General features: G+C 37.9%; 2 protein-coding genes across 2 annotated transcripts in view; one reads left to right on the top strand and one right to left on the bottom strand.

The window, feature by feature from the left end:
* slco2b1 (solute carrier organic anion transporter family, member 2B1) overlaps positions 1 to 17,485 on the top strand; it is a 60,325-nt gene that overhangs the window by 21,624 nt on the left and 21,216 nt on the right. The window lies entirely within an intron of this gene.
* Positions 10,821 to 17,472, bottom strand: serpinf1 (serpin peptidase inhibitor, clade F (alpha-2 antiplasmin, pigment epithelium derived factor), member 1). Its single transcript, XM_083563777.1, has 9 exons — positions 17,338 to 17,472; positions 17,111 to 17,246; positions 15,017 to 15,100; positions 14,741 to 14,930; positions 13,703 to 13,858; positions 13,408 to 13,611; positions 12,661 to 12,800; positions 11,399 to 11,609; positions 10,821 to 11,216 (listed from the first exon to the last, which is right to left on the bottom strand). Exons 3-9 carry the CDS (start codon positions 15,077 to 15,079, stop codon positions 10,951 to 10,953), a joined length of 1,230 nt encoding a protein of 409 aa, XP_083419903.1. The 5' UTR covers positions 15,080 to 15,100; positions 17,111 to 17,246; positions 17,338 to 17,472; the 3' UTR covers positions 10,821 to 10,950.

Below are 17,485 nucleotides of genomic sequence, written 5' to 3'. Positions count from 1 at the left end.
TTCAGCCATGTTCCAATCAAATGTGACTTATATAATACAAATGTAATATCTATACTGATTAGACGTTTCTGTTGGCCTTCGGGCGAGTGTTTTGTATTTCAGTGTGATTGTATGTCATAAAAATGTTTTTTCTCACGTTTATTCGATGTCTACTTTTTAAAATAATCCTCCTAACTGTTGCATTTGAAACTATTTAATGACCATCTGTTACTGCTACAAAAAACAGCTGCTCTTAGGGAGGATAGGGATTTTTTTTGGTGGATGAAGAGGTGGTTTGGGGTGACGTTCTTTCTTAATAAACAGTGAGCAAAGTTCCTGTAAATCAGTTCATTATGGTCTATGGTTACGTGAAATTTTTCCTTCACTTCAACTTGGAAACCCATACCTGTTCCAGCATGGGGATGCCTCTGTGCACAAAGCCAGCTCCATGATGATCTGCATGACATGAGTAGGACTGGAAGATCTGCTAAAGAGCTCCAACCTTATATATATATATATATATATATATATATATATATATATATATATATATATATATATATATATATATATATATATATATATATATAATAATTTACAGCACTCCTCATAGGCTGTTATCCAGTGGTAATGCTCGTATTCACTGGTCTGAAAGTGTTAAACAAACCCTTTCCCGGGCTGAGGCAAGCTAGCTAGCTTCAGGGTTGGCCGACCTCCTCACGATGTCAAATCCACTTCTCTTCCTCCGTAGGCATAAAAAAGTCTAACTCAGATGTATTCATGTGTGCAGAGCTCCAGACATGTTTTGCCAGTCGAACTTGGCTGTAACAGTTTCTCTCTGACCAACCAATCAGAGGACGGAAAAATGCTGACGCTATTCTGGGCCAGCTAGCTGCCCTGTGAGGCAAATATGAAATCTGATTGGTTAAAGAAACAGACTCATTGATAATATTCAATATGGCCAAAGAGCCAGCAGAATAGACTTTGCAGACCCTGGGCAGATTAGATTGACATGGCAGCACATAGAGGCTGAAATCTGATTGGACAAAAAAATCTAACATCCACATACACGTACTGGAAGCAGTGCAGCCAAGAGAAACACTACAAAATGAAAAGAACAAATTAATGCAATTTTATGGAACAGAAATTTCAATTTATATTATGAATGTACGTCAGTGCTTCTGATAGTGTTTAGGCCAGCAGAGAAGGCTTTACTGGCCCTGAGCGCCCACCACTAAAGCACAAATCTCCACAAGCACACTCCAGAATCTAGTGGAACATCTTCCTAGAAGTGTGGAGCTTATTATAAGAGCAAATGGGGACTCAATATGGAATGGGACATAAAAAAAAAACAAAAAACACATACCAATCTTGTGGTCAGGTGTCCACAAACCTTTTACCAAACATTGTGGTGTCATGGATGAATGTAATTTCTCCTTCAACATTTTATTTCCTCAGAATTGAAGAAGCTACAGATCTTCATTCCTGCCAGATAGGAAGCAATCAAGATGAACTCATTTCGTGGAAGTGGATTCAGCTGTGGCTCCTATTTATTTATTTATTTATTTTTTATCAGAACATTTTCCAGCGAACCTGAGAAAAAATAAACCAGATGGAATGTTATCTGTGTCAAATGAAAAGTTGGTTGAAGAGCTAATGGAAAGTACAGTGTTGTGCAAGAACAGACTAAACTATACCTTTTTATTAAGAGTCATTCACTGTCCAAGATAACGAGACACATATTAGTACTTTGGGTAGACAGATGACTAAAACATCTGCTAGATAATAAAATATATTTTCAGATATATGGGTCTTAGCCCTGGTGTAAAATGACTCTGGCCTAGGGTTTCTTCACATTTATTTCCCTGTGAAACAGGAAGTCATGGTTGGAATATTTTGTCCGTTTCTACTCAAGTGAATTGAAGAGAAAAGTAAAATATAACTGGGAATATGCGTCATATCATTCACTCATATGAATTCATTTTCTGTGTGATAAAACTGTTAGCAGTTGTTTAATATCCATGAGAGCAAGGTATTTATGTGAATTGAAAATTTATATATCGAAAGGTTAAACAGTTACAGTTTTTCTCAGATGCTTCGTAGCATTTTTTGAATTATCCTTAATATTTGCAAACCAGTAAATGAGGTTCTGAAACAAAATAGAAATGTAAACTTGACCGATTATGGCTACCGGTTTAACCATTTTGCATTCAATGACTTGATGAACGGATGCCGAGATGTTTTAGGGGTTAAAACTATTCAGGTGAATATATACAGCGTGGAAAATAAGTATATGACACATCAGCATTTTTATCAGTAAGGGGATTTCTAAGTGGGCTATTGACACAAAAACTTCCACCAGATGTAGCCATCAAGTCAAATATTGAATTCATACAAAGAAATCAGAACATTTAAGTATACAAGTTGAGTCATAATAAATAAAGTGAAAGGACAGGGAATAAGTATTGAACACACTTTATTTAATACTTTGTAGAAAAGCCTTTGTTGGTGATTACAGCTTCTAGATGCCTCTTGTATGGAGAGACCAGTCTTCTGCATTGCTCAGGAGTGATTCTGGCCCATTCTTTCACACAAATGGTCTTTAAATCTTGAAGGTTCCTTGGGCCTCTTATATGAACTTTGATCTTCAGTTCTCTCCATAGATTTTCTATGGGATTTAGGTCAGGTGATTGACTGGACCATTCAAGCAACTTGATTTTCTTTCTTTGAAACCACTTCATCGTTTCTTTAGCCTTGTGTTTGGGATCATTGTCTTGCTGAAATGTTCACCCTCTTTTCATTTACAGCTTTCTGGTAGATGGCAGCAGGATTTTATCCAGAATGTCCCGGTACATTTCTCCATTCATCCTGCCTTCAATAATATGAAGTCTGTTAGTACCCCTTGCTGAAAAGCAGCCCCAAACTGTTGGTATGGTGTTCTTGGGGTGGTGGGCAGTGCCATTTCTTCTCCAAACATGGTGTGTAGAATGACTGCCAAAAAGTTCAATTTTGCTTCCATCTGACCATACTATAGTCTCCCAATAATCCACAGGCTTCTCCAAATGCTCTTTCGCAAACTTTAACCGAGCCTCAACATGCTTTTTGTATAGCAATGGAGTCTTGCGTGGTGAGCGTGCATGGATGCCATGGCGGTTCAGCGCATTGCTTAAAGTTTTCTTTGAAACAACAGTACCTGCTGATGCAAGGTCTTGCTGAAGTTCTGCCCGAGTGGTTCTTGGCTCTTGGCGAACTCTCCTGATTATTCTTTGGACTCCTCGGACAGGGATCTTACGTGGAGCACCTGATCGTGGCCGGTTTACGGTGAACTGATGCTCTTTCCATTTACGGATAATGGCCCCCACAGTGCTCACAGGAACATTCAGCATTCTGGAAATGCGCCTATAACCATTCCCATCAAAATGCTTTTTAACGATAAGATTACGAAGATCTTGAGAGAGTTCTTTGCTTTTATCCATGATGAAGTCTTTCCTGTGTGCCTCCTGGGTAATGAGAAGCCTTTATAGGCCATCAATTAGGACTAAAGCAGCTGATATCAATTATTACTGATACGGGGCAGGGTTTCTTTCTCAATACTGACAGATTTCAGGTGATCTCCTGGCTTTTTATGCCATTTTGCACCTTATCTTCATGTGTTTAATACTTTTTCCCTGTGTCATTTCACTTTATTTATTATGACTCAACTTGTATACTTAAATGGTCTGATTTCTTTGTATGAATTCAATATTTGGCTTGATGGCTACGTCTGGTGAAAATTTTGTGTCAATAGCTCACTTAGAAATCCCCTTACTGATAAAAATGCTGATGTGTCAAATACTTATTTTCCCCGCTGTATAATATAAAACTTTCTTTCGGCCATTAGGGGTCGCCACAGCGGATCATCCGTATTTATGATCCGCATGTTTGATTTGGCACGTTTTTACGCTGGAGGCCCGTCCTAACACAACCCTCCCCATTTATCCGGGCTTGGGACCGGCACTAAGAGTGCACTGGCTTGTGCAACCCTAATGACTGGGGTTGGTTCCCTGACCGGGGATCAAACCCGGGCCGCATTATATAATAATTTTTATAAAAAAAATATACAAACTTTTATAATATATTTTGATCAACATGAACATAAGCAGTTGATAATGAAGGAAACATCAGACACTTGACGTACCAAAGCATTCACAATTTGTTCAAAGCAACGGGAAATTGCTTTTATGATGCGCACAAGTGACGACATGTTGTGGATTTTAAACAGGTTGTTTTGAGGTCTGAGAATCTGAGAAACACTTCAAAGCAACTATGAAGAACTGTACGATGATTTTAATAGCCTTATTTGCACATATTTACTAACATTAGTGGAGGAAAGGGATTGTATAATTGCGTTTTCTACATATACACTAAATTGAGAAAAGTAATAGAGCACTAAAAATACCACCCAGGTGTAGTTCTTGTCTAAAGAAGTTTGAGGCACACAATTGTATTGGATGTCTTTAGATGCAGTGGCATGACATTTTTCTTTCACTTGAACTCCAGCAGGACAATGCGTCTGTTCAAAAAAACAGCACCAGGAACATCTAGTAGTGAGTTCGAATGGAAGATCTCCTGCTATAGAAACCCTATTGAACACCTTTGCAAGGGATTTTTTTTACTGGCTGTTTTTACCCTCACCCTTGTGGCTAGATGAGGACAAATCTAAATAAAATAACCTAGTGGAACATTTTCCCAGAGGAGTGGAGCTTATTATAACAGCAAACAAGAAATAAATGTAGAATAGGATGTTCAAAAAGGCACATACCAACCACAAACTTTTGTCCATATAAAAATGTAGATGTATTGAATATATATATATGTGTATTGAAACACTAGTTGAATTTGTTTATATGGACGTTTTAAACAGTAGTTCTTGTTTTGCGAATGGGAGTATCACTAAGTATCTTGGGGTTGGTAGGAGTACTACAGAGGAGCTAAAAAGGAAAGTGCTTGTTTCTTGTTGTTCTGTCGCCAACATTTAGCACACAAAATTACATCAGGGAAATAATTCCCTCTAATTCCCTAATTCCCTAAAGTCCTGATTCCAAGGTCTTTCTTTTCCAGTAAAAACTAGAAGTGAAATCTCATGTGCTTTATTTACTTTAATAAAGAGGGTTAGATAGCAGAAAGCACACAATGAACAAAAGTGAAACGTGTATGCTTAGATATTCATTAGACTATAAACAGTTTACATCAGTCGGGTGTTTGATAGGAAACAGATGGACGCACACATGTTCTACGGACTGTGAAAGTGAAAGCTGAAAGTTTGTCTAAATGTGAATAGAGGTCAATCGATCCAACAACATGCCTCAAACCACAGTCCTGCAGATTCTCATGAAAATGTGAAAATCCGGGAAGTTGTTGGACATGAGCTGAGCTTGTGCTATTGCACAATAGAGCTAATGAAAGGAATGTGCTTTTTTGTTGTTTTTTTGTGTGTTTTTGGAAAAGAAAACATCATACATTCTGTTCTGATTTATTCGTATTGAAAAATCTGATCATTAAAAATGTGTGTATCCTAGAAATATTTAGAAAAATTTCAGTATTTGGTTTGTCCCACTTTTCAGCACTTGCAAGCTCTTTGTGGACTCTACAAGTTTGTATGAAACATGAACATCCTGGTTTTGTTCAAGCAAATACGTCAGTGTCGACTGAACATGTGCTTCAATGGAGGCTGAGGCTCAAAGAGAATCTGAGCTCATATACCAAGAAGTTAACATGGTAAATATCGCAAATATGTTGAATGCACATCTTTCTATATTTAATCATTCAGATTTTGAATTTAAAGCAGTTTTAGACATTTGGATGTTACCACTGTTTTATATTGAGCACATTATTAAAAATATTCATTAATATATTTGTAAAAAAAAATACAAGTAGAAATAATGCTTTTTATTAAAAATAAAAAAGAAATGTAAAAAACGAAAAAATAATATGAAAAAAAGTCAAATGTTGAAGAATGTCAAACGAAATTACAGAATAAAGGAAAAATTATTCTGAAAAAAATTATAAATTCATGTTCACAATGGACACTGTCTCAAAGCAACTGTACAGAACTTAAGAATTACATTCTGTAACTTGGAAATTTTTTTTTATAATCCCTTAAAAATGTATAGTTAACTTTAAAAAATGATAAGCATTCAGACAAATGTTTAAAAAAAATAACAGAATATTTTTTTAAAGCCATTAATTTAAACAAGTTTTAAAAAAGAATATTCAAATAAATGAAATAAATGGAAAATGAACAACAAAAAATGAAATAAATTGACTATTTACAAAATGTGTAAAAAAAAAAACCCCAAAAAACCTAAATGTCTTCGAGACAGTTTGACCCTTATCCATTTCCTGTCCTTTTTTCTCTTCACTGTTGTGACATTGTGACATAATTAACAATGAGGCTTCCTGTTTTAACAGCAAAATGTTCAGACGGAGGCAGTATGTGCCTTGAAATCTACTGGATGACAAAAAACGCTGGTGTGGAAAGAATCCTCTTCAGTGTCTCAGTGACTTAATACCACAAGCTAACAACATTTTTTCTTTGTGCTGCGGGGGGGCCCAGGGTGAGGGTTTTGGGGGATTGAGGGGGATGGTGTTGGTTACCCTGAGCTGAATGCAATTTTATATTTTGCAATCGAACATACACTGATGCTTTGGTAAAAGACATGCATGTGCTTGTCGGGAAGATGTTAGCAATAATTGATCCTAAGCATGATCCTACACAATCGCATTCAGTGTGCCATTACCAGCCAACTGATAGTTCTAGTTTAGATTCCAGGCATCTACCAGGGAAAAAAAATACCCCTATCAAATGTGTATCTTACTACAAAAAAAACAACAAGAACTCAACGAAGCACAAGTCTTTCTTTTCACAAAATCCTTATCTTCACAACTTTCTACCCAAAACCTGTTTTACCAACAAATTAGCATATTTCTTAGAATTTTGGACTTCTGCTCTTTAGATTACACTGTTGGAGATGTAATAAAAGCTGGGGTAATAAAAGTCCCACATGTTTTACATTATGTTCTGTATGGGAATCTCACCAAGCTGTATGACTAGAACCCATCATTTGGCGACACATGCTGGTCTTATAAGGTATTACACCAATGCAAACATTTCCAACCGTTCCCTATCCTCTGTATTAGAGATGTGCATCTCCATAACTGAGGCCGATGCGATTCACATCTCAATTCCTAACCAAAGATGCGATACATTAAAGATATTAAAGATATATTAAAGATATGCGATGCGATTCCCCCCTATTATGATGCAGTGTGATCCGATTTCCATTCGATTCAACACAATGCGATTTAATGCAACACGACGCAATGAAAAAATATATATAATGCTGTGCAATTCTATATAGTAAAGCTTTTCGCTTTTATTTCTTAGATTCAGACAGAAGGCAAATTATCAATTTCCCGAAGTATTATCATCAAATTTACTTCTGACTTCTAGATAAAACCCGTTATTTGTTCCCCGTTCTGTCTCTAGGAAGATGCAGCTCTACCTCTGCCATGTTAATCTGTATTTTATATGAGGACGTCATATTCATGCAGCAGCAGCGGTGCTGAGAGAACGCGCTCGAGAAACGGTTTATCAATCTACATATCAAACATTGGTCCCAAATGATTTGTCACTTTTCAAATTCTAAATGTATAGCGCATCTAATAATAATTATATATAAATAAATATCCAGATGCAATGATGCAAATCTCTGAATCTTACCATATAAACTCTGTACAAAGAACTCTCTGGTCAAGAATACAGAATTATTTCTTACCGTTCTATGACTTTTAAATTCAGCTTTTTTGTGTGCATTTGGATGCAGTTTGTACTGGAAATTTAAAAAAGTCCTATTGTTGCCACGAGAAACTAAATATTAAGATGCAGCACGCTGTTTCTTGTTCCTGTGACTTTACCAGAGATGGACTGTTTGAGGAAGTTCATTCTGAAGTTGTTGCTGTTTCGGTTTGAGTGATTTTGAGTGACGACAATGCGATCATTCTAAATGGAATCTGAATTCTAAATGAATTGAAATCCTGAACTGTGCACCTGAAAGAGGAACAGCAACAGTCGAAATGCACTGATGGGAATAATGATGTAAATAGGAAGATAAATACATGAGATTACTCAGTGTTCTAACTAAAGGGTTTTAAATACACTGTACACAGAGCTTACATCTAAAGATGATGTTTGATGTACAGAATAAATACAATTATATGGACAAAGGTTTGTGGACACCTAAGCATACGATTGGTATGTGTTTTTTCAACATTCCATTCCACATCTGGGAAGATGTTCCACTAGATTTTGGATATAGCAGGAGATCTTCCACTCAAGCGCATGTAAAGCGTATCTTTATAGAATTTGCTTTGTGCACAGGGGCATTCTTATACTGGAACAGGTTTGTATCTTCTAGTTAGAGTGAAGGAAACATGTCATCCTACTGCATCCGAAGGCGTCCTATGCAATTGTGTGGCTCCAAATTTGAATTAACAGGTTGGGGAAGAAGCACATAGAGCTGGAAAAACCAGGTGTTCCAATACTTTTGTCCATTTGTTGCAGTGATTTGACTCATGATACGTTCATTCTTTAAAAATATTGAATTTGATTGCATTTACCCACACCAACAAAAACAACCCAAAGTGTTGATGACTTTATATCTTACACGAAATATAGTGAATGTTTCTTCGATTCAGATTTTTTTTTAAACACACGGATGGTGAGCAAACATCTGGTCTCATTGAACCAAAGTGATGTGTGAAGGCTTCTGAATAGCATGTTATGGATGGTGGTAGCATAGTTTTAAGGGCATTGGATTCTGGAATGGAATAAATATATATATGGTATAAAAATACCATAAAAGGGAACACACTCGAGAAACAGTTTAGCGAGAAGAAATCAATCTGCATAGAAAATATTGTTCACAAATGTTTGGTCCCTTTATAAAAATAAGAGTATAGTGCATCTACTAATAATTATTTATAAATAAATATTTTTTTTTACCAATGCAAATATGTTAAAAACAATGCATCGTGATACAAATGCCAACTTGTAACTGATGCACACTTTTTGAAAATCGATGCATCACATCCCTACTCTCTGTACTAAGTACTAAGAACTCTCTGATTCGGAATGCAGAATTGTTTATTACTTTATTACTGTTTAATCACTTTTTGTTGTTCTGCTTTTTGTGTGTGTGCTTTTGAATAGCAGTTAAAATAAAAAAAATTCAGTCAAGTTTTACCCCTGAAACAGCTCTGCTTGTTTGCTCAATCTGCAGAGCTGGGATGAATTTTCCGCACACTCTGCACACGATAAAAGATTCCAGAACAAACCTTTTCCAGAACAAACACCGTTCCAGGCCTGCCTGGGAAAAAAAACACATTCTGATTTGGCCGAACTAGGGTTTACTTTTTGTTTTTTTTTGTCTTAAAACCAACTGATACGTCGTGATCATCACAGCTCTCCTTCACAAAGGGCAAAATTTCTTCTCAAACTGCTTTAATCGAAAACCTTCAATTTGTTAATTAGTTAGTTAGTTGCTGTTGTTGGAATTTCTTGATGGAAACGATGCGATCGGCAGCAAGTCCGAAGTCTGGTTTTATTTTGGGATTTATTTCTCATTTTGATGGAAAAAATATTGGTTTGGTATGTGATTTTTTTAGAAAAAAGGATTTATATTTCTTCAGGTTGAAGCTTTTTGGGCTAAATGAGAATTTGAAACAGTGTTTACTTTTTAGCTCTTAGTAGATCATTCAGCCAATCAGATAAGCCGTGGTGTAGGGGCAGTGGTTAAGCTGCTGGACTTTTGATCAGAAGGGCATGAGTTCAAATCCTAGGACCACCAATCTGCCACTTCCAGGCCCTTGAACAAGGCCCTTAACCCTCAACAGTTCGATTGTATACTGTAAATAAGATTAATTGTACGTCTCTCTGAGTAAGAGCATCTGCCAAAAAGCCATAAATGCAAATGATAGAAGAAAACAAAAAGGAGTCAAAAATAAAGCTTTACAAGAAAAAAAAAATTATGATACTGCAAAGAGATAGTTGAATTATATATCTGAATTATATATTCGTTACACATTTAAAATATGTGTTTGAACAAATACAGCAGCTCTGGTGCTGGAATTCGGAGCGGCGTTTACTTGTCGGAGAACATTTAAAAACCTGGCACTTCTCCTTCACTCAAGTTTACTCACATCTTCTAAAAGAGACCCCTCAGGACAGAAAGTTGTTTAGGAATTGAATGCACAAAGAAACCGCAGAGAGCAGCATCGCTTAAACATCTCTTTCTTCATATCCCTGTTTTTTATTACAAGGCAAAAATGACCATGAACAGGCCAAAGAACATCAAACCCACCAGATGTTTTTTTAATCTTTTTTTATTTATCTTAATATACAAATTCAGATTAGTTCTGCTGGTAAATATACAAACAGTATTGCTAAAAAAAAAAAAGTCATGCATGCGTAAGGTTTAATTGAAAATAATCAGCAAAGAACTCAAATGCAGATTTCGAAACGCTTCCTATCTGGACCATTCAAATGCGCAGTTAATCTGATATGTTTGCTGTTTGGGCAAAATGTTTCACAAGCACTAAAGTATTATGTATATATGACTGTAATGCATATATAAACCAAATCTATTCATTTTTTGCTAGCAAAGGTCATATGAAGATCATATCTCTGGGACTTATGTGCATATTCCTGGCTTTAGTATTAAATATACAGACTTATATTCATTGGTTTTTCCTTTTATTTCAGGAGAACGTTCATGTTCATTACTGCATGTTCGTTTTGTGTGTTTGTTTTTTTTAAAGCTTTGCTTAAACTCGGCTTGACTTGTCTGTCAAAAGCCTGGTGTTAGTATAGAAGCTCCGTGGAATTTGCGACGCATATCATTATATATCTGTGCGCATGCATGTAGGCTGCTCTCATACACTCGCCAGGTCACGTGGGTTGAGTACCTTTCCGATGAACAGAAGCGCGCCTGATGGCTCGTCACGAACTAGGAAGATGAATGGGCGGTTCACGTGGTAAGAAAGAGCCAGCGAATGGCCGCTTTGAGGCGTGTTAGTGCTGGGATACTGGCTACCCTCGGGCGCCGTCTCCATGACAACCTTGTGACGGACTGTAGTTAGCTTCACTGGCTGGGCTGTGATTTTGGTCAGCTCTGGGTCATTCAGCCATTCAGATAAGCCTTGAAGTAAGGAAGGCAAGAAAAGGGTGCAAAAAACAGAAAGAGGGACATTAAATAAAAAAAATACTACAATACCACAAAGAGGGGAAAAATACGGTTCAGATACATAACGTTTTACTATAGCAGAAAGTTGTTCCAAACCATATTTGTTTTAATCTAAAAAAAAAAATTAATGATCTTACCTATGTCAGAGAGAGGACCCAAGAGCTCTGTGCTATACACCAGTTTGAGCACAGGAAGTGTGAGCCGAACCTGGACTGAGTGGAGAGTGTTGGCCAGGTCCTGCACAAACTCAGCTGTCAGAGCTTCCTCGATCAGAGTCAAGTTCTTAGTCACTTCATCTGGGAGGAAAAAGTACATGCTTATGCCATCCTCCATTGGGACTTGTGCTATCTGTGGTTGGAAAATAAGACAGACCGAAAATACAGTGTGTTAGTAAAGATTCATTAAAGCTTTGGTATTTTACATACTCTACAGCACACTCATGGCTCGCTTACTACACCAGGCAGCTCCCTGGGGTTCTTATTATTTTACCCAGTTGTCAAAATATTTAGAATGTAAATGAGCGCTAATCAAGGGCCATTGGGGCGGGAATTACACTGCCCCATTCTTACTATAGAAGCATTTTCAATGCAGTACAGGTTGATAACAGGGTTGCCAATGTCATTTTATGTGCAAATAATCAGGATTGAATCTAATAAGCATCTTTAAACAAAAGTATATGTACAGACAGATATGTAAAATATACTGCAGTGATGAGAGGCAAAAATTGGAGAAACGAAAAAAATCCTGCCAATCAGCTTCTAAATCCCTCATATCAAGCTGCTGAACTGAATCACAAACTGTTTAACATCCTTCAATCCAGGAAGAGCTACAAGGCCATTTATAACATGAATGACTTCTTCTCATTTAATTGTACTTCAAACTAAGTACACAGTTTTTTTTCATCATTATGAAACAAAACATTCTTCAGCTTTTGATGGCAAGAACATTTCAAACTCAATCGGGTTTGATTTTTGGCCCCTTATAGGAAGAAGTTCGGGCACCTCTGATCTATTATGGTACAAATTCAGTAAAAAGCGTGATTTAAGTAAATAGCCTCATGACATATTTTTCCATCCCATCAACACTCATGAGCATTAAAATGTGTTCAAACTGAGTGACAATCTTTGTACGGTCATAATAAGTAAACAAGCGGGTTGTCCAATCTTTTCCACAAAGCGCAGGTTTTCATTCCACAAGCGAGTGAAAGCTAATCTAGTGTGTGTGAATACTATAATAGAATTTCTAATATCTGTTTCTGTGGGTTCTTAGTAGTTTGACTTTGAAATAGTATTTAATGGTGGTACCCTGAAATAGCCAAAATGCCAAAAAAAAAAAAACCCTTATCAATATTTAGCTTTCTTTACAGAATTATAGTGCTTTTTCTTTTTTTTTTTTTTACCGTGCAGCCGAGGTCTGAGTCAATGCCAAGTTTGACTGGGTAATTATCCTGCTTGATCGTGTCAGTGGTAGTTGAGGCTTCTTCATCCAACTGGAACTTCTCCTTCTTACCAACCTGGCTGAACCTGGTGATCCACTTTCCTATAATCCAATCACATTTGTATTTTATTATTTAAATCACTGTGATTTTTTTCTATCTATAGAAATCTATCTATATTTTCTATTCTGTATATATATAAATGGACAAACGTATTGGGACACCTGACTTTTCCAGCCATATGTGCTTCTTTCCCAAACTGTTACCAGAAAGTTGGAGGCACACAATTGTATAGAATATCTTTGGATGTGGTAACACTAAATTTACCCTTCACTTGATCTAGGAGACCCAAACCTGTACCATCATGACAATGCCCCTGTGCAAAAAGCCAGCTTCATGTCGATATAGCTTACATGGTTTGAAGTGGAAGAGCTTCTGCTATAGAGCTTTAAACCTATTGAAAAACCTTTGGGGTGAATGTGAACGCTGACTGCACCCCAGGCCCCTTAACCTCACCTACATCAGTACCTGGTGGAACGTCTTCCCTGAAAATTGGATGGAATTATAAGAGCAAAAGAGGACCAAACGTGGGATTGGATGTTCAAAAACAATCACATACCAATCTTATGTTTAGGTGTCCACAAACTTTTATCTATTTTGCGTATCATTTATATCATGGCTAAGCTGTTAAATGGAAAGAAATTCACCAACCTTTGAAATAAGCCGCTCCCACTGGCACCACCGCTGGATTACGAGGAAGGGCGGCTCCAAGGACACGGTCCACTTTGCCCCCTGTGTGCTGTTTGAACCAATCATTCACAGGCTTCATTTCCCGAGCCCCACCCATGATAGTCTGGGGTCCTTCCCCGAACTGTTTCTCTACACTCTTCAAGTACTCCAAGTCAGGGCGTAATCCTTCCAGAGATAAATAAAACAGGATTGTATATTTAGATATAGTGCAAAAAAACACATTGTATCTGGAATCAAACAGCTGTAGTACACTCACTCTTTCCAATGAGAAGACGCTGTACAGAGCTGAAGCCTTTTGCTGGAGCTCGAAGGTACGCGAGCAGGTCTTTTAGAGTGTGATGAAGTTGTGCGTCATTGAGATTGTGATAGCGCAGGATCCGGTGGAGCAGCTTTACTGTGCGCTCAGACGCTCCTGAAACCATCAGGTGTACATGCAGAATACATAGAGTACTAAACGGACTACTGTCATTATCTCTGTCATATCCATACCCCTCCCTTTCTGTCATTTCTTGTGTTGCCATAGTGGTTTACTTTGTTTGCTCAGATTCAGGCATTAGCTACATTCACTGTTCAGATGATGCATCACTGATAACATGGTCAAGGTCGTCCAATCTTATCCGCAAAGGACCAGTATCGCACTGTGCATTTCACATACAATAGTTTCCCATTTTTTCCTTTATTTGTCATTTCTCAGGCATTAAACAACAGCTTCAACCCGGATTGAAGCCAGCCGGTGAACATCTTCAAATTGGTGCACCACAGGACAGCAGAACAAACTTGAAGAAACGTGCAAGCTGCCTTCTTCCACATACATGAGCTCACAGATGCCCATAATTAGCTAGCAATGGGTAAGTGGTAGCTCAGTGGTGAGGACTCTTGATAACTAATCAGAAAGTTCAAGCCCTGGTATTGTCAAGCTACCACTCTTGGGGACCTTGAGCAAGGCCCTTAACCCTTTGTGCTCCAGGAGGGCTGCAAAATATCTGACCCTGTGCTCTGAACTCAGCTTTCTAACATCTTTGGGACATGCAAAGAAATAATTTCACTGTGCTGTAAAGTACATGTAACAAGTATAAAAAACAAGTTCTTTTTTTCTTATCTCCTACCCGGACAGCATAGATCATTTTGCCCGTTTGCCTCCTGACCATGTAATGATTGTTTGCTTAAAAGAAAAAAAAAAATCACCTACACTGGCCCTTCAAAAATAAGATCAGACCAAAGAACTTAAAACATCAGTATTAAACAGCTGATAAGTATAATGTCTCCTAGAGGGACCTGATGCTACAAGGCTTACCCATGGAGAGTTGTGTGAAGACAGCTGAAATGCTCATAGGAGAAAGGAGGACACTGGCCTTAGGGTCGCGAGCAGCCAGAGAACGGAACAGGTTGTAGCCGAAGTCCGAGGTTGCGGCACCGAGTTTGGTGCGAGGTGTAGTAAAGAGGTCAACTGCCTCCTCCTCAGCTCCACCTTCCTGTGAGTCTGACTGAAAGACCAGTAACAAGGTTAGAAGACAGCACATGTTGGAGATAAGAGTGAGATCTGAAGAGGGATAAGTAAGATAAGACCTACCAGCTGAGCAAGTGAGAAGGAGAGAAGACCCCATAAACACGGCAGCAAGATGATCTTCATCATTGTGAATGACGTGAAGAAATGCTACATGTAGAAATATATTTATAATCACATCTCTTAGATGACACACAGGTTCAACATTCATTTTAAGCACTGCACTTCAGGGTTATTGGTTAAGGCTCTAGGTTAGTGATCAGAAGGTCAGGGGTTCAAGCCCTATCATGGCTGACCCTGTGCTCTGACCCCCCCAGCTTCCTAGCATTACAAGGATATGTGAAGAAAGAATGTATTGTAATGTAATGTACATGTGTGACAGAAGCACATTCACAGCTAATTCACAGCAAGCAGATGGCTTAAAAGCTACAGCAGATCCATCTGCCAGATGTTCCTGGCCTCTGGCTGGAGGCTTCAGGTGGAGTCTGTATTTCATGCATTACATCTCAAATGCTTGCTTGGGCAAAGCAAATCCAGACCAGCAGTTCATTAGGTCAGTAAATTGTTAAATAAAAATCTAAAAAAGACATGAAAATATCACCAATAATATGGGTACAAGTTAGAGGTCGACTGATTAATCGGTTTTGCCAATTAATTGTCACCGATAGTTTTCTTTATTGCTTTTATCGGCAAAAATCGATACTGATTGTTTTTTCGAGTAACGTCCATTGATGAAGCGGCTGAAAAGGTCCGCTGCCATGACGCGAGCGACCTCTAGAGGCGAATCACTGACGCCACGTGCTGTACTGAGAGCGATATAATATAGCTCCTATTATGCTACTAGTATGTATTAATTATATCATTATATAATTATATTTAGCAATATAATTACTATATTAGTACATTTATATTTATATCATTTAGCAATTTTTTTTATGAATCAGTACTGTTCTCTGTAAATTGTAAAAAGTGTGTTCTTGCATGCACAATTTATGTAGAACACAAAATATTGTTATACTTAAAAAAAATTATTATATATAAAAAATAAAGAGTCATTGGTTAGTCATGAGGTGTGTGTGCACGTCTTAAAAAAATTAGGAAAACTCTTGCTCTTGTATTAACCTTGCTTCTGATCATTTATTTAGGAAGAATGTCAAAAGGGTGTCTTTGCAAGATTTTCCAATGTGCACACGCACGCACACACACACACACACACACACACACACACACACACACACACACACACACACACACACACACAAAGTCTCCCATTCGTTCTCTCAATGCTGGTGTTTCAGCAGCACATCTGTTCTTCATTATAGTTGGCAAAGAATGTTCTGCTGGGAGATCCATCACAGAAACAGAAGCCACATCCCACTCTCCCCATCTTACCCCATCCGACCAAACCCTTGTCTTCCAGCTTCCAAGAACTCCACAAAGAGGAGCAATCATTCTACTTCTGCCTCACAAATTATAACAATTGTACTCATGGACAGTGTTTGCAAGCATTTGTTTCTCTGAAATGCAGGCCACAGTTATGTAAGCAAGACTGTTACAATTACTACAATTACTATGGAGGAGTCTGATTATATCTCAGTGCATGAGGTATTGTGAAATATAGCAACAATGGATTGCATTTTAATCCAGAAATGGTAAGGACTAAGTCCAGAAATGTTTGAAGTAATAAGATGATGCACAGGGAATAAAGCTGTTGGTGAGGGAGAGGGTTCCATGGTTATGGAAATTACAAGAAAAGTAAGTAAGGTCGAGCCTACACAAAAGCATTTGTAATAAAATATGAATCTAATGTGGTTTTGCAAAAAACATGATTTAAAGCCAGACTAAAGATTTATACCAGTGTTAGATCCATATTTTATATAAAAAAAATACTCCTTTGATCTCTGCATGTGCATAAGCTTATTAGTTTGGAAAGCAAATGAGCACAATTTCTGAATTGTAAAGCAATCCAGAAGACTGGTTCATCCCGATAATGATGAGCTTGCAAGGATGGAAGCCAGAGAACGGGAGGAGAACGAGAACTTCATTCATAACGCTCCACGTCACCTTCAACCAACACCGACAGCACTTCAAATACCACAAAAACAGGACATTTTGCACATTTGAGAAACGCAATATGTCTTTAAAGAGTAAGTTACTGACCTGTTTGGTGTTTATTGTTTCTCAGGTTCAGGAGCCGCAGCTGTCCTCCTCACCGCGCACGGTCCCGCCGCGACTCCACGAATGACTCGTTCAAAGAATCGACTCAGGAATCAAAAGGTGTTACTTGGCCCGCAGACTAAAGTAAAGACCTGATACCTGATACCTAGGCCTTTAGTGATGTCCTACCTGAATCAATCCACCTCTTGATAATATTATTATGACGCCACGTCTATAGAAACCATCAATATTTTACAGAAATAACAGAGACACTGCATCAAAAACAGAAATCTCAAACAGTGAGAATGGCATTACTAAAACAAGGAACCCAATGAACACAATTCAACATGTCTCCTTTCACTGTAGGCACAGCTGCAC

Source organism: Silurus aristotelis, assembly GCF_946808225.1.
Source record: "Silurus aristotelis genome assembly, chromosome: 16".
Lineage (NCBI taxonomy): Eukaryota > Metazoa > Chordata > Actinopteri > Siluriformes > Siluridae > Silurus > Silurus aristotelis.
The sequence above is the reverse complement of the archived record's forward strand: the minus strand, read 5'-3'. Positions and strand labels throughout refer to the sequence as shown.